Raw genomic sequence first — 22,228 nt, forward strand, 5'->3', positions numbered from 1 at the left:
GTTGATAAACTTGTAACCCCACTTTTGAGAGAATTTCATGTGAATGTGTTGATACACCTACTGCAGAACTCTTTGTCTACACCCATTCAGCATTGTTCACACCCTCTTAATTCTTAGCCCCACCCATCTCTTTAAGGATTCACATGCGAGGCCATGCGCTAAACGGAGCAATTAAGATAGTGTAGTTCACAAAATACAATAGATGGCCGTAATCACACCCAGACACACCTGATTAACTTGATGGGTCGTGTAATCATCTAGTTGTTTTGTTTAGACATGTAGCTAGATAGCTAAACAATTAACCATAATCCCAACCCATACAGTACTAGAAATACAAACATATTGTCATAGCTAGCCACTGTGCATGAAATGCTGTAGTATGAATCTACAGATGGCTAAAGCTAACCAACCAGGTATAATAGTAACTAGCTAGCTAGCATTAGGCTATAACCAGCAATGGAAATTGCTGGTTTAACCTGCTGCAATGAAAATACTTTCTGCTAAATCCAGGGCAGCAGTGTTAAAACCAGTAGCAACACTTTTGCAGTTCTCCATTGCTACTATATTTTTCAAAAAGCTTCGGTAGCAAGGATTATCTACACATACAGAGCAGCTCATGTTATAGACTGAATCGTGACTTCATTCCGAACGGACCTACGTGGCAGATCAATCTGAACTCATGTCTCTGCATGTCCATCCCATCCATTATCTCAGCCAATCATGGCTAGCGGGAAGGTTTGTGGCTTTTTCTGTGGCTAAACCAACTAGGCTCGTAATTTAACTATTTATATTCGTATTTTCAGATGGCATACAAGTTTGTTATTAAGACACATGAAAGTTAACATGTTCCAGAAAGCATTTCTGCAAATTTTTTAAAAATGTTTAAATCAAATGCCTCTCCTGGGAAGCACTTGCGACATGTACCTAGCTCCCTGAAATAGGTCTCATTTAACCTAGTAGCGATGAATTCAATGCATCTTATTACCTCTGATCCTGTTTTCCAAGAGTGTTCCAGACAATGACACAAATGGTACACTATGCCCTACGTAGTGCACTACTTTTGACCAGACCTCTATGGGCTGTGGTCAAGAAGAGTGCACTCGGTGGGGAGTAAGGTACCATTTGGGACACACTGCTGAGTGAACATCAACTGGAGTCAGAGGAGCTTGCACCGTAATGTAGTGACAGGTTGAGGAATGGGTAGAGGTAGTTTTCCAGACGTATTAACAGCTGTATGCATTATTCATGAGTTTCCTCTTGCATCTGTGTGTGAGAGTAATCCAGTGGAGGGTTGGTGGGTGTGTGTCAGGGTTCGGTTAGGAAAATGTGGCGCCTTTTAATTTACCGGACATTTGAGAAATTTACTGGCCCCATATGCAACCTGATTAGGGCATCCACCCACGGTGCTCAGAATGACAAATCACATTTAGAATATGGTAATTCATTTCAACACAACATTCAAGTCGAGGATGCAACGATGTGCAGTCTTTCTTACCGAATTCTGAAGTGCACTTTGAAGCTGTTAGAATAACTGTCCACATTTCATTTTCCTCTGTCAATCTACTATCCCCCATATTAGAAACGTTTACATCTATTGGTCAGCTTGTTGAGAAATTGTCTATTCCAAACAGACTACGGGACAGTTGTGGGAGGATTGATCCCAAATTCACAAGGGGAGATCTAATATGCAACAACTAGCATGGGTTACTAATATGACTAAGATTGTGCCTTTGGCTACTAGACAATGAAAGAGTTTATATAAAATAATTGGCTTCACAGACGGTCTAGAATTTGGCTAGGCTGCTTTGAAGCAAGATAAGACATGCCTCATAATATGTAGTAAAACGTTCAGGTTTCAAACCATTAAGTATATGTTTTCAAAATGCATACTTCCTCCAGCTCATTGCAAAGTGGTGTGTGATGCGCTGATGAAGCCTGCATTCCGTTGCCTATGCATTTGCTGTTTGATATGCTGTAGCAACAGCTCTCCCGGTGTTTGACAGATTTTCCACTCAAAACATCTGTATGCTGTATGCATTTGATAAATAAAGGTAAAAAAGATAATTATGATACATAACGAATATACTGTAGACTACACACGCACCAATTTAATTACACAAATAGACCGATAAGCATGACCAGTCAAATGTATTTACATCAATGAATAGGCTAAAAAGCATTATTTCGCAATGGGACTTTTTCTTCTTCTTCCAGACAATTGGCCGACAACCAGGCAATTACCAGCTAATGGAAACCCTGGAGTGTGTGTGTGTGTGTGTATATGTAATGCAGTGTTGGGATAGGGAGATGGAACGCAGAGGTGGAATGAATGAGCTGAGAACCACAAAGTAGGCTACATCTTTTCCTTCTAGGAACGTACAATAGGCTTACTGTAAGAGTCTATTGTTTCCATTACAAGGCTGGGACTGTCCAGGATGACCTCAGAGAAAGGGAGAGAGATCCCATGACCACACACACACACACACTCTAAGAAGCAACCCATGCCAGTGTTCCCTGTCTGCAGAGGAAAGGTCCTAATCGAGTCACATCAGCAGTAATTTGCAAGAACAACATTTCACTCTGCACAAGGCCTTGCTGACTAGATTATATTTAGTGGTGGAAAATTGTATTAAGATGACTGAGACTGACTGGGTTACATGCTGTGCTGTGGAGAAAAACACATTGGAGCATAGCACCACACAGAGAGACAAATTATTTAGTTTGTTCTGAGCACCGTCATAAGAAGTCTCATTCTATGTGGATACCAGTACATTACTTTGCATATAAAAACATGAAGAAAACAAGGCCTACATGTTTTCCTTCAAAAGGCTGTTCTCATGTTACATCAATGATTAGAGAAAGTCCGCAAAAACATTTATATATTTTGAAAGCGATCTATTGACAAGGTCAGATAAACTGCAAACCACACTTTGGTTTAGTTACTGCCACCAATTGGTAATATTAGCATTTTTGGACCAACGCCAATACTGATTTATATGTTTCATCTTCCCCCAACAGGATCTGGTCAGAAAAGGGATCCCCCACCACTTCCGGGCGATAGTATGGCAGTTGCTATGCAATGCCCAGAACATGCCTATCAAAGACCAGTACTCTGAGCTGCTGAAGATGACGTCACCTTGCGAGAAGCTGATTCGCCGGGACATCGCCCGGACCTACCCTGAGCACGAGTTCTTTAAGGAGGACAGCTTGGGACAGGAAGTACTCTTCAATGTCATGAAGGTGAATGATTTATAGTTTTTGTTTTTTAAAGGGGGATTTCTAGAATCAAGGAGTAAGCTACGAGGGAATTCTCTAACCTGGAACTCTTCAACTGGGATAAAAAAAAAAGAATTTGGAGAAAGTTACTGAAATTTTGCAACCCTTGTTTTGTTTCAAACCAATACGCGCAACTGATTGCTTTACAGTGTGGTCTGGAATTGGTTTAGCGGTTAGCTCCTGCGCCTTCAGCACTTAGACACTGAGTATACCAAACATTACGAACACCTTTCTAAGATTGAGTTGCACCCCCCCAGCTACCTTTTTGCCCTCAGACCTGCCTCAATTCATCGGGGGCATGGACTCTACAAGTTGTCGGAAGCGTTCCACAGGGATGCTAGCCCATGTTGACTCCAATGCTTCCCACAGTTGTCAAGTTGGCTGGATTTCCTTTAGGTGGTGCACCATTGTTGATACACACGGGAAACTGTTGAGCGTAAAAAATCTGCAGCGTTGCAGTTCTTGACACAAACACACCTCTCCCAATTGTCTCAAGCCTTAAAAATCCTGTCTCCTCCCCTTCATCTAAACTGATTTAGACATTTAAAACACAATTGACATCAATAATGGATCACAGCGTTCACCTGGTCATGGAAAGAGCATGTGTTCTTAATGTTTTGTATACTCCGTGTATAATCGTAACTGGAATGAATCCTGGACCATCTTCTGACAAATCTTTCCTGTCCGTCTCCAATTATCTGTCCTATCAGCCTGATCCCATATCCATTTGTGCTCTTGGCAGGATAGCACCAACAGACTGGCAATCAGCCGACTGTCCTATCAATAGAAGACGAAGAAGAATGCGTTAGAGTACTGCTTTTATTCTTCTCATGCGCCAGAGCCAGAATTGTTCTAGAAAAGCTGTTTCTCAACCCAATGGAGTAGTAATTCGTTAGATTTTAATGGGAGCCAGTAGCCCTGCTTTGTGCTGAATTGCTTGAACACAGGGCAGAAAGTGTTGAGTCCACAGTTACACCTTGACCCTGAAAAACCTTAGCTGGGACAGTTTCTCATAGCACTATATTCCTCTCTAAAGTGCACTACTTTTGGTCAAAATGAATGCTCCATGTCGGGAATAGTGTGCCATTTGGGATGCACACGCAGAGTGCTTAGCTCTCCTCATGACCATGGCTGAAGACTGATCCGAGGTCACTTCCTGTTTTTGTTGCAGGCCTACTCTCTGGTGGACCGGGAGGTCGGTTACTGTCAGGGAAGTGCTTTCATCGTTGGACTGCTGCTCATGCAGGTAATAATGGGACTAGAACACACACACACACATGATATGTTATGGTCACATGTAACCTTCCACTACACACATCGACAGACTCATTATATTGACCAGAGTACATTTTCTTGAGAACTGTGTACTAAGAGTTGTGTGTTTTTCATGACCACTGGTAAATTGTGTGGTGGTGATTAACTTGTATTATAATATGTCTGATTTTGTATTGTGTGAAGTTTGTATTTTATGTATATGAGGAAGATTTGTTTTTATTAAAGGTTTAATTAAGTTGAGGTTTCCCAGACACAGATTAAGCCTAGTCCTGGACTGAAAAACATTGTCAATGAAGAATCTCCATTGGAGGTATATTTTAGTCCAGGACTTGGCTTAATCTCTTTCTGTCTCTCTGTGTTTGTGTGGTTTAGATGGTGTATGAGGAGGTCTTTTGTTGAAGGTTAAAGGAAACTGTTTGTTGATCTTTGTGTTTGTTTGGTGGTGTCCCCTCACCAGATGCCTGAGGAGGAGGCGTTCTGTGTGTTTGTGAAGCTGATGCAGGACTACAGACTGAGAGAACTGTTCAAACCCAGTATGGCCGAACTGGGACTCTGCATGTACCAATTTGAGTTTATGATCCAGGTAAGACCTGCTATGGGTTCGATACATGAAAGAATTGCAAATCTTTTACAGAGCAATATTGACTTACAACAGCACGCTCCAAGACTCCTTACGTGCTGAATAGACCGGGCGCGGGCGTGCTTCCTCGTGCGCCATCGGGCGCATGTTGATTTTGTCCATCCACCACAGATGCGATCAGGACACGCAGGTTGAAATATCAAAACTAAATCATAACCAACTATATTCATTTGGGGACAGGTCGAAAAGCATTAAACATTCATGGCAATTTAGCTAGCTAGCGTGCTGTTGCTAGCTAATTTGTCCTGGGATATTAACATTGGGTTGTTATTTTACCTGAAATGCACAAGGTCCTCTACTCCGACAATTATTAAACAGATAAAAGGGTAAACCAAGTTAGTTTCTAGTAATCTCTCCTCCTTCAGTCTTCTTCTTTGGGCTTTATTATGGCGGTTGGCAACCAACTTTAAGGTGTATCACCACCACCAACTGGACTGGAGTGTGGATCTCAGTTCATCTTTCAATCACCCACGTGCGTATATGCTCCTAAAAACCAATAAGGAGATGGGAGAGGCGGGACTTGCAGCGTGTCAAGCGTCACAAATAGAACCTAGTTTTATTTGAGCACCTGACTACGGAGACACTCATTGAGACGCGAGCAGTTCGGATGCAATGATTGAATAACATGTATGTGTACATGTATTTTGCAACGCTCGCACATGTAGCGCGGTAAGCATGTCAGAACGTTAATTTATTATAACAATATGAATACAAATTATATAGTAATCATTTAGCAGACACTCTTATCCAGAGCGACTTACAATTAGTCAAGGTGTCATGATAATGTGACATCTTTATTCAAGATCATGTTTTATTCTACTCATATCTCCCTCTATCTCCGACCCACCGTTTCACCCCCTCCTTTAGGAACTTCTCCCAGACCTCCATATCCACTTCCAGGCCCAAAGTTTCCACACTTCAATGTACGCCTCCTCCTGGTTCCTCACCATTTTCCTCACCTCCTTCCCTCTCCCTGTTGCTACCAGGATCTTTGACATCTTCATGTTAGAGGTGAGTCCAGTTAAAGGTGCAATCCACGTCGCCCAACTGTATGCCAAAATTGGCGGCATGGCTGCCATTTTGCTGATAAACTAAACCCAGATTGCCGCTTTTAAAGAACGTCTGATTTACTCATGTTTGACAGTCTACTTCTAGTCAAGTGAGTCCAGAATATTTTTTATTACAGCCAACACAAGGGTCTGTGAGGAAATGCAAGCAATTAGCGCCCACCGGTGGCCTTGGCATAAAGGACGCATTGGAATATCTTATGGACTAAACTTCAATTTCACCTTGGTAACGCAGTGTTCTGTGCGGTACTAGATAATGGAATGTTATGATAATGAAATGTTTGTCTCAGGGTCTGGAGATAGTGTTCCGTGTGGGACTGGCCATCCTACAATTGAACCAGGCAGAACTCATACAGCTGGACATGGAGGGAATGTTACAGGTATGACTGAGCAGCCATAACCATTATAATTACAACCCTGTCGAAGTTAATGCACACAATTATGCATTCAATTCAAACTTTTTTCATCCCAGGGGGGCAATTATTTCCGGCAGTCACAAGATACATAGTCTGGTCCCAGATCTGTTTGTTCTGTTTGTGACAATGGCCTTAGGCATTGGCAAGATGGCACAAACTGATCTGGGACCAGGTTATAGGATACAGATTGAAAGACAATAAACATACACTTGAAGTTTCTTTGTGTGAGCATGTCTGTCTCGTACTCACCCAATCGTTATGTCTCGCCTGCTCTGCTGTAGCACTTTCAGAAGGTCATCCCCCACCAGCTGGAAAGTGGACCAGACAAGGTCATCCTCGCTGCTTATAACGTCAAGTACAACGCCAAGAAGATGAAGAAGTAAGTACTACGCTTCTGCTCGCTCCTTCGACTCTAGGCCTGGTTACTGTAAAAGCACATCTGTGGCTGCAGATGTAATCGATGTGTTCTCTTGAGCTGTCATGGCAACGGTAGTTACAGTGTGATGGAGATGGGTGCTTGCCTCAAGTACACGTGTTGCAAGTGCGCTGTATTGATGCCGTATGACCCTGTTTTCAGGTTAGAAAAGGAATACACTACAATCAAAACTAAGGAGATGGAGGAGCAGGTGGAGATTAAGGTGAGTGGTGAAGCAGTAGGCTATGTGTTTAGTTTGAAACAAGTTTTAAACTTACCAGGGTATCAGTCAGGGCAGTGGTATTTTTCACTCTTATAGACATCAGTACGGGTCAATTTGATCACTATTAGCAGTTGATCACTATAACCGCACTCCATACGCTGAGTTCACTGTACTTAAAACCCCTGGTATGTATGATCTTTTTATTTGTGTTCTGTGTCCTTGTGTTGCAGAGGTTGCGCACAGAGAACAGACTGCTGAAACAGAGGCTAGACACACTGGAGAAAGTGAGTGACACGAGGAAGGTGGTAAAACCGGTTGAACCATGGCTCTCCTTGCCATCCTATGTCACGACACCAGTCATAATAATAAGCCATATTATACCAGTGAACCTTTTTGTCAGGGCCATTTACACAACAAGACCATAACCCCCTACCATACATTAACCCATCAAGTGCTTGTTCATGCATCATGCGTCTGTGGTTGTTCACTAAAGACTCGTGGGTCTTGTTGCTACTAACTGGCCTGTGCTGCTGTTGGGCTGTCTGTCCAATTTACAAGACAACACTAGAATTCTCACTCACTGACAGTGTATATCTTATTGGGTGAAAGGATCCTAGTTGGCTTTGGAATGCAAGTCTTACATTGAGATGCATGTCTCAGTCCTGAGATCCACGCTCAGGACCAGGTAAGATTAAGACCACTTTATTGGTCGATTGCACACAAGGTCCAACTGAAATTTGACTTCCGCTTTTAACTCAACCCCCGCCGAATGACACATGCGTACACGTGCAGGTTTTTGGAGAGGTGCGGGGGGGGCTGCCACACTGGACACCTGGGGAGCTGTTGTGGAGTGTTAAGTGCCTTGCTCGAGGGCACAATGGCAGGCAATGGCATCTAGGATTTGATACCAGCAACCCTCTGGTTGCCAGCTCACTTCACATCAGACCCACTGAGACTATAGCTGGCTGTGGAGCTCTAAAAGGCTACATTCAGTGATGGCTGTTGACTCCTGGGATGATGCAGAGCAGCACTGCATGCCAGAGTGCACGGCTGCCATTGTTGTGCATGTTGTTGGGATCTTCCGGTATGTTTGTCTGAGCACAAAGATACAGGCACTGCCAGGCCTGGTCAGAGTACCAGGACACCGTGCATGAGGACTGCCTGAGTATCTGTCCCAAACGACCAGGCTCTGTCTAGAGGCATAACCACTCACTCACTCATATCACAGTATCGCTTCAAATCCAGTCGACGACTGCAACTTCTTATACCCAAAATATTAACTGGAATTGCTCAAAAGCTTCAAAGGCGTAACCATGCGGCACTTAAGAACCTAAAAAGGCATGGCTACATCCTAAAAATAAATGCTGCTTATAGCGAACTTCTTAGTCTCATTTTTCTCTTGGCCCTGTTTAGCCCTCGTCTTCTGCTTTGCCTGTGTGAAACTCATCACCATGTTGTATGTCACCCTCACCACCTAATTCTCACTGTCACCACTTTACCCCCACAACCTTTTCACTACACCTCAAGACCATGTTCCTTTTCTACCTCCCATACTTGTAAAATAACTTGGACACTATGGGGCAATTGCTAACTTCTCCCGTTGACATCAATGCATGGCTAAGTGAACATTTGACTTATGTGGAAGTTAGGATTCACATTGTAATTGGTTGCCAAAACGACGGAGGAAGGAAAATGAACATTTGAGTTTCCCTTTATAAAAACCAAATCAAGTGTTTGTCTGTTTTTCTTCTGTTATAACTGTTCTTTGGTCTTTCGTTCTGTGCTTCTCTCTCTTGTGGATATTTCTGTTTTGTAGGAAAGTGCTTCCTTGGCAGATAGATTGATCCAGGTATAAACTTCATTTTCTCCTCCACTATCCCCCCCCCATCCCTCTTACATTGCACCTTCCCATCTCAAATGTCTGTATCTCGATGTAGCTTTGCATGCTAATGATTTGACCTTTAAATGATAGCACAATAAATGTCCAAATGATTTTTTAAAAATACATTTATGTAAAATTAGGACATGGAAATCAGATCGCTTTGGTGAAATCTAGGATTCAAGAAGTGCATGTAATCACTCATAACAGCATGCCTAAGTTTCTTGAACCATGCCAAAAGAAAATGCTTAGAGCTATCAATCCGAGTCCACCAAAGAGACTCAATCGTAAACTTTTACAGAGAGAAAAAACAGCATGCGTTTTAAAATGAAAAACCCCCAATCCTGCTTTATTTATATCATCTTTGATATGCCCACCCCTTCCGTTCATCCCACCCTCGTGGTGCTCCCTGCTCACACCAACGTCGATTGGTTATGTCCTAAAGGGACAAGTGACACGCGCCCAGGAGGCAGAGGAGACCTACCTGGTCGTGCGGGAGCTGGCCACGGTCAGGCAGCAGAGCGAAGAGGCCACAGCTCAACTGGAGCTGGCACAGAGCACCATCAGGGAGCTCCAGCAGAGACCACTATTGGTAAGGAGTAACACAGTGCTCATGTTCCCGTATGGCTCAGTTGATTTAGTCTGGCGATTACAATTCCAGGGATCACATTCACATACTACGAATGTATGCACTTACTGTACTGTACTGTAAGGCGCTTTGGATTAAAGCTCCTGCTAAGTGGCACATATTACAGTGCCACCTCTGGGAGGGATGATCATCAGCCCAGGCCAACCCACCATCCATCAGGCTCGGATCAGTGGTCTGGTCTCCATGTCTGACTCAGGCACAGGATATTGAGATTGTTGAAATGTCTCCTGATCTGGTGCAACTATTTTGGCCTGTTGGTGTTCACTATACTATTTTGGCCTGTTGGTGTTCACTATTTTAATGGGAGGATTTCGTATAAAGCCCTAGGTCAGATAGTCATGAGATTGAATAAGATGCAGCTTTTGTTTTAACACTGGATGCATGGGCACTGACTGTTTCTTCTGTCCCCATTCATGTCTTGAGAACTAGCCATGTATACAGTGCCTTTGGAAAGTATTCAGACCCCTTGACTTTTTCCACATTTTGTCAGGTTACATCCTTATTCAGAATTGATGGAATGTTTTTTTCCATCTCCCTCATCAATCTGCACACCATACCCAATAATGATGTAGCAAAAACAGGAGTTTCTCTCATTCTTCTCTGCAGATCCTCTCAAACTCTGTCAGATTGGATGGGGAGCGTTGCTGCACAGCTATTTTCAGGTCTTTCCAGAGATGTTCTATCGGGTTCGAGTCCGGGCTCTGGCTGGGCCACTCAAGGACATTCAGAGACTTGTCCCGAAGCTACACCTGCGTTGTCTTGGCTGTGTGCTTAGTGTCGTTGTCCTGTTGGATGGTGAACCTTCACCCCAGTCCTGAGTCCTTGAGCGCTCTAGAGCAGGTTTTTATCAAGGATCTCTCTGTACTTTGTGCCGTTCATCTTTTCCTCGATCCTGACTAGTCTCCCAGTCCCTGCCACTGAAAAATATCCCCACAGCATGATGCTGCCCCCACCATGCTTCACCTTAGGGATGGTGCCAGGTGTCCACCAGACGTGATGCTTGGCATTCAGGTCAGAGTTCAATCTTGGTTTCATCAGACCAGAGAATATTGTTTCTCATGGTCTGCGTGTCCTTTAGGGACCTTTTGGTAAACTCTAAGCAGGCTGTCGTGCCATTTACTGAGGAGTTGCTTTCGTCTGGTCATGCTACCATAAAGGCCTGGTTGGTGTAGTGCTGCAGAGATGGTTGTCCTTCTGGAAGGTTCTCCCATCTCCACAGAGGAACTCTGGAGCTCTGTCAGAGTTACTATCAGGTTCTTGGTCACTTCCCTGACCAAGGCCCTTCTCCCCCGATTGCTCAGTTTGGCCGGGCGGCCAGCTCTAGGAATAGTCTTGGTGAATCCAAACTTCTTCCATTTAAGAATGATGGAGGCCACTGTGTCCTTGGGGACCTTCAATGCTGCAGAAATGTTTTGGTACCCTTCTCCAGATCTGTTCCTCTACACAATCCTGTCTCGGAGCTCTATGGACAATTCCTTCGACCTCATGACTTGTTTTTTCTCTGACACTGTCAACTGTGGGACCTTATATAGACAGGTGTGTACCTTTGCAAATCATGTCCAATCAATTGAATGTGTGATTATTGTGATGTTGCTATTGTAAATGTTTGTAGGCCTATGTAGCCAAATAATCTTTCAAGTGTTCTACTCCGCTAGCCTGCACCTCACCTAAATTGGTGTGCGTTTCTTTCGCCTCTAGATCAATTAATTTAATTTACCACAGGTGGATTCCAAGTTGTAGAAACATCTCAAAGACGCACCTGAGCTCAGTTTCGAATCTCTTAGAAGGGTCTGAATATTTATGTAAATGTATTTGTTTTTTATTTGTAATACATTTGCAAAAATGTCTAAACCTGATTTCGCTTTGTCATTATGGGGTATTGTATGTAGATTGCTGGGGATAATTTTTGTTTTTTTTATCCATTTTAGAAAAAGGCTGTAACGTAACAAAATGTGGAATAAGTCCAGGCGTCTGAATACTTTCCGAAGGCCCTATGTATATCCTGTGTTGACAATGTTTACTTTTCACACTTAATCAAACAAATTCAGTCTGTAAAGGTGACAGTGGAGATGGATTCTCCCCACCTCTTCACTGCAGACCTGTTTCAATGCATTACTTCAAATTGGGGCATGCTGTTTGCGCAGTGCAATCACCTTTTGCAGTCATTATCATACTCCTGGAAAGGATTCATGAATTTATAAGGAGGTGCTGTGGGTGTATGCAATGTGGAGTCAGAGCTGTGTGTGTGGTACCCCAGTGGGACCCTCTTTGGGTGCTAAACAGACCCTTTAATATTGATGAGCTGATTTAGTGAAACGTGTTGTGATGTCTGCACTGCAGTGTTTTACATAATGTGTTCTCTTGCTCTGACAATGAGCTGCTATACCCATTAAACATTTAGAATGATTTGGGAGAGTGAGCCTCATTTGCTACCCTCTGTGGAAATCAAGGATGAAATGGACGCGCTATACTGCTTGGTGTATTTCAGGGGTTGTTAGTGGTATGCAATTTAATAAGTTAGATAGCTACTTCTACGTTCCAGCACAATAACTATGCATTTCTCATGTTGATTGCTCAAATGTTTTTTTACAATACTATGTTCATGTATACAAATATATTAAATGAAAATATATAACATTTATATTGTAATTGAATTTTAAGTAGGTCATTTGAATATCCAGTGTTATTTCGAGATTCTAACGCATTCCTACTCAGACTAACCTAAAGGACACTATTGGCCAGTTTCCCGGAGACCAATAAAGCCTAGTCCTGGACTATAATGCACCATAAATGGAGATTGTCCATTGACTAATTTTAGGTCTGGGGAAATCATTTCAAAAGGTATATCAAATAATATTTATTCCTCACTCTCTCCTGGTCCTCCCTCTCCTTTCTGTAGAAGGGCATCCCCTGTTACACAGAGGAGTCTATCCTGCAGCTGGAGAGAGAACTGGTTCAGGCCAGGCTAAAGGAGGCAGAGTCCCAGTGTGCCCTCAAAGAGATGCAAGACAAGATCCTGGACATAGAGAAGGTGTGTTACCTGGCTCAGACTGTCTCATGAATTCACTCACTGTCACAGTGCTGCCTAGTTTAACTCCTCTGTCAGGCATTCCACCTGGAATAGGTAAACATTGGGATATTGCGGATAGAAATGTCATGACTAGAGCTGATGTGATTCCGTGAGGCATGTTTGTTCTACATTAGGGATGCAAATTTCAGAAAATGATGCTGCCGACTTAACTGACCCCCATTAACCAGTTAACAGATGACATTTGTTTTGTAAAATGATGTGACAAACAGAAAATATGCATGCCTACAAGGAACTAGGGCTGGGACGATACCAGTACTGCAATACTCGTTAGTATCGTGGCAAAGAAATAAAATGCGAAGCCGATTTAACTTTGAGGAAAACCGCCCTAATGTTGGAAACAAACGTTGTCTTCATCCAGAGTCACATTTATTTAGGGGTTTATTCAATCCACATTGTGGAAACTCATAATTACGGTGTAATCGATTTTAATTTTGTAATTGAACATTTGTTTTACAATACAAAACATACAGACACACACAAACCCCTATCCCCAGCGCCCGTATCACTCTCTGCCGCATGACCTCAAACTGCACCATTTTGTTTCTGTCTGTTGCCCACGGACTTTCAACATTTAGATAATAAAGCATTTGGCCTTTCCATTGTGTCAACGATGGAGGATAGGTAGATTTTTTTTTTCTTCTCCAGTTAAGTATATGTTTTTCAAGATTGACGAGAAAAGTATTGTCCAACCCATCGAGTGTCTGACTGCACCCTCAGTGAGAATTGTGTCTCTTGTATAATACATTCTATACATTAGATTATACTGGATTAAGCGTACATTTTTCGTTATCTGTAAATATCGTAAGTAATGTTCCGGTGTGAAAGTAAGGCGGTGTGGTCTGGTACGCCGTTCCATCCAAAAGAAGCAGTGTGGGTACGCCGTTCCGTTAAAACATGAGCCTATCAAAATAATGAAAACAAAATGACTCAAACTGTTGGCTATTGCACCATTATTTATCCCTCCCATATGAGGCATGAAAAATGAGCGAATGGACTTGAAAACATGCGGTAGATGTATAGCCTACGATCTAAAATGTGATGTGGTCCAACAAGAACATTGACATTTTGCCAAGGCAGAGATAAGTGTCCGACAGGAGACGCGCAACGACAGCTGTGAAGGCATTCATTCTGGTCTACTGAAAATCGGCAAATGTCATGACACTTTTTGGTGTTTTTTTTGTCACAGATGTGTCTTTCCATTCACCACTGTTTGGAGGAAATAAGTTGCGAGTGGATGAACGTGCGTGGGTAGCCTAGTAAATGAGCCCGTTTGAAGTGATTGACAGTTAGATTAAAACACTGGTTGTGTTTATGCCACAATAAAAGTTAATACATTTTAAAAGTTAAATGACAATTCTTTATGACCCACAGAAATGCTATTGAGTTAATAGGGATTCTAAATATAATTCTATGATTAGGCCCCATGGCCGGCCTGCCCATTAGGCCGGATTAGAAAGTTGCCTAGAGTGGCAGTTCGACGAGGGCACAATTTTATCAGTTAAAGATGCACCTCCAACAACACATAACACCTTACATTATTTTGCCCCAAAACAATAACTTCTCTCACCCAGTGGCATGAGGGCTATTTAAGTGAGCGCTGATGCTGCCCCATGATAAGTAGTGCCCACTTGGCCAAAGGCAGGGGCTCAAAATATTTAGCTTGTCCATGCCCAGCGTTCCTTGCCAGGGTGATGTTGGGAGAGACTAACACTTCCTAAAATGTATTTAATATAGACTAAATTATGTAGCCTACGTGTGTTGTTTTTTTGTAGCTCATAGACTGGAGACCAAATGGATTACAATGTCACAAGACACTTATTCAATCATTAACTTATTAATGAGGAGAGGGTGCATGAGAATGTAAACTAAAAAGGCAAGTGGGCGGCATAATGAAACAGGGGTGGACAGCAAATGGTTCCCAATTCATTTCAACAACATTCCTTCGTATTAATTTGACTTCACTAACAACAAGGGCTTTGTTGGAGCCTATTTCTTCCTATTCAATAAAATAAGAGTTAGGCCTACCTGTTTGACAGAAACAATCATGCTATCCATAGATTTGTCATTAATCCAAATCCTCCAATACTGGCACCATGCACTCCTTAAATACACTACATGACCAAAAGTATGTGGACACCTGCTCGTCAAACATCTCATTCCAAAATCATGGGCATTAATATGAAGTTGGTTCCCCCTTTGCTTCCATAACAGCCTCCACTCTTCTGGGAAGGCTTTCCACTAGATGTTGGAACATTGCTGCGGCCGGGGGCTTTTTTCTTCCATTTAGCCACAACATAATTAGTGAGGTCTGTCACTGATGTTGGGCGATTAGGCCTGGCTCGCTGTCCGCTTTCCGATTCATATCAAAGGTGTTCGGTGGGGTTGAGGTTAGGGCTCTGTGCAGGCCAGTCAAGTTCTTCCACACCGATCTCGACAAACTGTTTCTCTATGGACCTTGCTTTGTGCACGGCGGCATTGTCATGCTGAAACAGGAAAGGGCCTTCCCCAAATTGTTGCCACAAAATTGGAAGCACAGATTTCCCTTCAATGGAACTAAGGATCCTAGCCCAAACCATTCAAAACAGCCACCGACCATTGTTTCTCCTCCACCAAACTTTGCAGTTGGCACTATGCATTGGGGCAGGTAGTGTTCTCCTGGCATCCACAAAACCCAGATTCGTCCATTGGATTCCCAGATGGTAAACTGTAATTCATCACTCCAGAGAACGCGTTTCACTGCTCCAGAGTCCAGTGGTGGCGAGCTTTACACAGCTCCAGCCAACACTTGGCATTGCACATGGTGATCTTAGGCTTGTGTGTGTCATAGGCCTGTCCAACCCAGCTCCTCTTTAAATATTACATTTCTCCTTTTTTGAAATGTAACTCTTGCAGGAAAAACACTTCTAAGTGTTCAAGAACCATATGTTGTTTTTTTTCCATCATAGAGCCTGTGCACATCCATGTAATAAGTGGGATTCATTTGGCTTTGACTTGTATAAAATCAAAGTTAACCTTGTCTGTTCAGTCTATTTTCGAAGAATCAAATAAAACATTTTAGCAGGCGCTATGCCTTTTTAGGGCTTTTAAGCTTAAACTATTCTTCTTCTGTACCAACAGTCTGTAGATTGTTATTGCACATACATTGGAGAAAAATTGCAACTTAAGTATTGTGGTCAGTTTGCATTACCTAGTAAATTAAAATATAGTGGCTGGTGGGGAGAGTGGGTCCACCTAGAGACTGGACGGACACACACACACACACACACACACACACACATACACACATACACACACATACACATACACACACACCCCTACCTACCTACCTACCTCAGAGAAATATGTTTGCCCTCCCAGTCACCTCCTCCCAAACCCTTGGATAGAGCCACCAATAACCACCATTGTGTTTTAGCTATAATGACAACAAGGAATAATGACTCGACAACCTCTCTTAATCTGTCCCGAACTCTTACAGGTTTACAAGTCACAAAAATAAATCAAATTACATTGTAGTATAGTTAAATCATAGCTAAAAAGGTATCCTATTTCCTCGTCTTCCGGTAAGGGCAATATTCAAATATTTCTACTCGTTCTGTGTTCTTGCTGGTCCAATTAATCTTCTAAAGTTTGCAACTTTTCCAAAATGCTAATTTCGTTATCTTCGCTCATGCGCACGCCTCGTTTGTGCGTGTCTGACACGATGGCCTCTACTTTCTTTTTGAGCGAATCCACTTTTGTAATGAGATTGTTGCAGTTAATTTGTTTTGGTGTGCATTGAGAGTTTCCCTGGATCGCCTTTAACTGTTTATCACTGTCGTTTGCGTCTCCAAGTTGATCGTCGTCTTTTCCTCTGGGGGAAGCCATGGCTTGTTGGATTCATATCGCCGCGTCGCTTTACCATCTGATTGGTTCGCTGTTGTACAACACCGACCACTCACACTCCCAGTTGCTTGGGAATAAGTGATTGATTTAATGATTTATCGGTTTTAGAGGCGGAATATTCACTCCCTATGCGTCCTATCGGTACACGCATGAGCCTCTCCTGCCAGCGTGATTGAAATTTAAAGTGGAGACTAAATTCACAGTGAACGCTGCTTATGTCGACATAATTAGAAATTACTTTGATATTTTATTTTATCGCGGAATCTAACGTTTCTGCTTCGTGTTTTTATTTCTGCCACGGGAAAAAATATTACGATACTGGTATCGCCACAGCCCTACAAGGAACATAAATAATCAAGGAACATTATTTTGGGGGGACTTTCATTCAACCATGCAACAATAGCCACAAAGCAATATTATGTAACATGCAACTACTGTAATGAAGCAGCCAATGTGAAGGGATTTTCAAACATTTGCCAAAATACAATTAGCGGAAAACACTGTTCTAAAAAGCGCACCTGGTGCAAGTGATTTCATGTGACAGAGATGAAAGTCTGAATAGAATCTACATAATATTTTTCTATCTGTAAATTGCACAATGTTGCGCCCTGCTGAACACATCCCTGGTATTTTACTGTCCCTATCCAGCATACTCCACACCCTGAATTTGGGTCTTCTCAGTCATTGTTTGGTTGTGACTGTTTGTTTCTGTCTCTCTCCTCAGAGGAACATGTCTCTGCCAGATGACACCAACGTAGTGCGGTTGCAGGAGGAGCTGATAGCAGTGAAGCTGAGAGAGGCTGAAGCTGTGACTGGGCAGAAGGAGCTCAGGCAACAAGTCAGAGACCTGGAGGAGCACTGGCAGGTAAGGAACAGCTAAATATAGTATGATCTAGTATAATTTTATATGAGGGAAGCTTAGGCTGTGACTGGACTGAAGGAGCTCAGTTGGTAAGGAGGAGAATCTATTATCCACAGCATATAAAGCATAGCTATTTTGGTTGCGTGGAGTCCGAGCATCTTTGGTTGATTGCGTGCGTCTCCACCTGCTCTTACAGCGTCACCTGGCGCGTACGGCGGGCCGCTGGAAGGACAGCCCTAAGAAGAATGCTATGTCTGAGCTGCAGGACGAGCTAATGAGTGTCAGACTACGGGAGGCTGAGGCCCAGGCAGAGCTCAGAGAGTCACGACAGAGGATGATGGAGCTGGAGACACAGGTCAGAGGGCACACACTCACAGCTAAGCCTTTGTAGAAATATTAGTAGTCTCCCTGTATCTTGACATGCATGTGTGTGCCCTGTTTACAATGTATATCACGCCTACACTAACACATTTGCACACATATACACACACACACACACTTACACAGTGCATTTGGAAAGTATTCCAACCCCTTGACTTTTTACATTATCTTAGATTACAGCCTTATTCTAAAATTGATTAAATATGTTTTTTCTTATAAATCTACACACACTACCCCATAATGACAGAGGTTTTTAGAAATGTTTGCAAATGTTTTTTTTGTACATTTACATAATAATTCAAACCCTTTACTCAGTACTTTGTTGAAGCACCTTTGGAAAGTGATTACAGCCTCAAGTCTTCTTGGGTGTGACGAAACAAGCTTGGCACACCTGTATTTGGAGAGTTTCTTCCATTCTTCTTTGTAAACCCTCTCAAGCTCTGTCAGATTGGATGGGGAGCATCGCTGCACAGCTGTTTTCGATTGGGTTCAAGTCCGGGCTCTGGCTGAGACACTCAAGGACTTTGAGACCTGTCCCGAAGCCACTCCTGCGCTGTCTTGGCTGTGTGCTTAGGGTTGTTGTGTTGGAAGGTGAACCTTCGCCCTGAGTGCTCTGGAGCAGGTTTTCATCAAGGATCTCTCTGTACTTTATTCCATTCATCTTTCCCTGCCGCTAAAAAATATCCCCACAGCATGATGCCGCCACCACCGTGCTTCACCGTAGGGATGGTGCCAGGTTTCCTCCAGACGTGAAGCTTTGCATTCAGGCCAAAGAGCTCAATCTTGGTTTCCTCAGACCAGAGAATCTTGTTTTTAATGGTCTGAGTCCTTTAGGTGCCTTTTGGCAAACTCTGTCATGTGCTTTTTACTGAGGAGTGGCTTCCGTCTGGCCACTCTACCATAAAGGCCTGATTGGTGGAGTTCTGCAGATATGGTTATCCTTCTGGAAGGTTCTCCCATCTCCACAGAGGACCTCTGGAGCTCTGTCAGAGTGACAATCGGGTTCTTGGTCACCTCCCTGACCAAGGCCCTTGCTCAGTTTGTCCAGCTGGCCAACTCTAGGAAGAGTCTTGGTGGTCCCAAACGTCTTCTATTTAAGAATGATGGAGGCCACTGTGTTCTTGGGGACCTTCAATGCTGCAGAAATGTTTTGGTACCCTTCCCCCGATCTGTGCCTCAACACAATTCTGTCTCGGAGCTCTACGGACAATTCCTTCGACCTCATGGCTTGGTTTTTGCTCTGACATGCACTGTCAATTGTGGGAACTTCTATAGACTGGTATTTGCCTTTCCAAATCATGTCCAAACAATTGAATTTACCGCAGGTGGACTCCAATCAAGTTATGGAAACATCATGGATGATCAATGGTTACAGGATGCACCTGAGCTCAATTTCGAGTCTCATAGCAAAGTGTCTGAATACTTATGTAATTAAGGTATTTCTCTGTAGTTTCTTTTATACATTTGCAATTATGGGGTGTTGTGTGTAGCTTGATGAGGAACATGTTTTATTTAATCAATTTTATAATGAGACTGTAACCTAACACAATGTGGAAAAAGTCTAGGGGTCCAAATACTTTCAGACTGCGCTGTACATACACTCACCCACCACTAATGCTACTGCCATACTGTTATTATTATTTTTACTTTTATTTATCCTGCTACCAGCCCATTTTTGTAAATGTGCAGTTGGCACTGACCATGTATATAACTTCCTTTCTTATGTTTTATTAGTCATACTTGTTTATATTGAATACTGCACTATTGGGCAGTGCTTGCAAGTTAAGCATTTCACTGTACATGTTCATGTGACAAATAAAACTTGAATTTGAGGGTATTCAAATGTCCCCTTTTATTGCATTCTCAAATCGCTAGGGGGCAGCAGAAGTACATATTTATTAACTGGCAAAGTATCCATAGCTCCAGATGTACTGATGTAAGGCGGTAATGTATTCCATGTTGAAGAGGGCAGACATTTTAAGTTACTACTTTCTATTGTAGGCAAAAAATGATTCAAGATATAGAAATGGTTTAAAATGGGTGGCTTCTTGTGACATAGCAGCGGGGTTGTGTAGTGCATAAACTGCCCCCTACCAAAATGTACCTTCCATATCCCTGCCTCCCCACCTGCAGAACCAGATCCATGGCAACCAACTGCGTCGGGCGGAGCAGGAGGGCCGGGGCTTTCAGGAGCGTATGACTGTGCTGACCGCCCAGAACAAGAGCCTGTACGTTCAGCTGCAGGAGATCAAACGCAAACAGGCGGAGATTGAGTGCAAGGTAAGAAAGTTTGCTGTTGGGATGACTAGAACTGGCTGGTGAGGTGGCTTTTCCACTGATACCTTATCCACGCTACTGAGCTGAACAGAGCTGAGCCAACTGAACTGTGCTGGCCTGGTTATGCTGCATAATGCCTCTACCGTAGAATCTGAAACCATGCCAGAAAGGACAATGGGAATATTTCTCCATCACTGGTTAGATAAGTTATCAAAAATCATTATTTTATCTGATCTGTTGCCTCTTGTTAAGATCAGGTCTTCAGGTTCTGAGCAGGGAAGCAGTTTTTTTTGCTTTTGGCTTCTTAACATCTCTGTGCTGGTGAAGGTGTTAAGTGTGTGTGTTAAACTGCCCTCTGCAGCTCAGCAACACCCCTTTTCTCTCTGGGATTTCCTCAGGAACCATACTAAACTGTAATAAAAATGTTTCCCAGGAGCTTACAGTGTGGTAATGGCTGTTAACATGTCTTTTATAACACTCTAGAAATATTACTTCTGCAGAGGTAATAGGCTAACTGACATAAATGCAATAGGCTATCTTTTCTACAATGTTGGTGACACTCTCTCTTTTTCACGTTCGGTGACACTCTGGCCTGACAGTGTTTTATTTCTTTGTTTCAGAACAAGGAGGAGGTGATGGCGGTGAGGCTGAGAGAGGCTGACAACATTGCTGCTATGGCTGAGCTGCAGCAACACATATCTGAACTGGAGATACAGGTACAGTACTTTACCCTGGCCCCCCTCCGAGTCACATTAGCCTGGCTAGTCATTTCAGCCTAGTCATGGATTAAAGAGCACTTTGAATCTCTATTGAAAGTACTTCATAGCAAGTTTATTATAGTAAACAAAAACTAATCATGGGGGAAAAAAACAATATAGTAAACTGAAATAAAATTATTAACAAACCTGTTTGAAAAACTAACTAAAATAAAATACAAACCATCATGAATTATGTTCATTCAACTTCTGTGGTTTTCAAGCTTCTCAATCTGGCGGGTAAATGCAGCCAGGAGATGGCGATGTTTCAAAAAGTCCTTGTTTGTGCATCACGGGCTATCACTAGCCGAAGGGGGGGGGGGGATGCTATGTAGCTAATTTGATTCTTCTTACATGGACTACTGACGTTAAAAAGCATTGGGTTGGTGTAAACAGGTGCGAGAATTCCATTCCACTATATTTTTTGCACCATTCTCGACACTATTCCTTTTAAAGGGGGGTCGAACTTCCTGATTTGGCCTCGGTTTCATTTCTCCTCATTAGGAAATGCGACTGAGAACGAGATTTGGAGGCATGCTTTCATGTTGGTGTGTGTTTATGTTTGAACGTGGGAAGCGTTTTGTACTTTCACTCTGCCAAAACAGTACACAGTTAGTCACTCACCCTTCTCGATAACTTGAAACATTCTAACCAGGTATTGTGTCTGGAAGTAGACTAGCCAGCAAGATAGCTAACTTCTTTCGTATATTAGCTTCAGTCGGCGGTGGTAAAGTTGGTTTGACTTTGGATAACCTATCTGTGGGGCTAGTTAGGGACCGTCAATAAATTAAACAATGTAAATGGGACTCTTTTTTTAAAATGTATTTTTTTACTTTTTTATTTAACTAGGCAAGAACAAATTATTATTTACAGTCACTGCCTACCAAGTGGCAAAAGGCCTCCTGTGGGGACAGGGGCTGGGATAAAAAATAAACATGTAGGACAAGGCACACATCACTACAAAAAGAGATCTAAGAGAACACATGGTAGCAACACATGACAGCAATACCACATGGCAGCACCACAACATGGTTAGGAGCACAAACAACGTTGTTAGGCACAGACAACAGCACGAGTGGCAAAACGGTCGAGGCCACAATACATCATGTGAAGCAGCCGCAAGTGTCCGTGAGTCCATGA

At 42.8% G+C, this 22,228-nt stretch overlaps 1 protein-coding gene across 5 annotated transcripts in view; it reads left to right on the top strand.

The window, feature by feature from the left end:
* LOC118358991 (ecotropic viral integration site 5 protein homolog) overlaps window positions 1-22,228 on the top strand; it is a 93,360-nt gene that overhangs the window by 43,286 nt on the left and 27,846 nt on the right. For 3 of the 5 annotated variants that reach the window (XM_035737085.2, XM_035737084.2, XM_052480286.1), the window contains exons 4-18: window positions 3,019-3,240; window positions 4,448-4,522; window positions 5,009-5,134; window positions 6,059-6,202; window positions 6,549-6,638; window positions 6,956-7,053; window positions 7,252-7,312; window positions 7,543-7,596; window positions 9,129-9,161; window positions 9,637-9,783; window positions 12,740-12,871; window positions 17,538-17,678; window positions 17,872-18,030; window positions 20,190-20,336; window positions 20,954-21,049. In XM_035737085.2, coding sequence (XP_035592978.1) covers window positions 3,019-3,240; window positions 4,448-4,522; window positions 5,009-5,134; window positions 6,059-6,202; window positions 6,549-6,638; window positions 6,956-7,053; window positions 7,252-7,312; window positions 7,543-7,596; window positions 9,129-9,161; window positions 9,637-9,783; window positions 12,740-12,871; window positions 17,538-17,678; window positions 17,872-18,030; window positions 20,190-20,336; window positions 20,954-21,049 — 1,725 coding nt within the window. The remainder of the gene's footprint in view (window positions 1-3,018; window positions 3,241-4,447; window positions 4,523-5,008; window positions 5,135-6,058; window positions 6,203-6,548; window positions 6,639-6,955; window positions 7,054-7,251; window positions 7,313-7,542; window positions 7,597-9,128; window positions 9,162-9,636; window positions 9,784-12,739; window positions 12,872-17,537; window positions 17,679-17,871; window positions 18,031-20,189; window positions 20,337-20,953; window positions 21,050-22,228) is intronic. The other 2 variants (XM_035737086.2, XM_035737087.2) reach the window with 2 other exon arrangements.

This window comes from Oncorhynchus keta, chromosome 26 (assembly GCF_023373465.1).
Source record: "Oncorhynchus keta strain PuntledgeMale-10-30-2019 chromosome 26, Oket_V2, whole genome shotgun sequence".
NCBI lineage: Eukaryota > Metazoa > Chordata > Actinopteri > Salmoniformes > Salmonidae > Oncorhynchus > Oncorhynchus keta.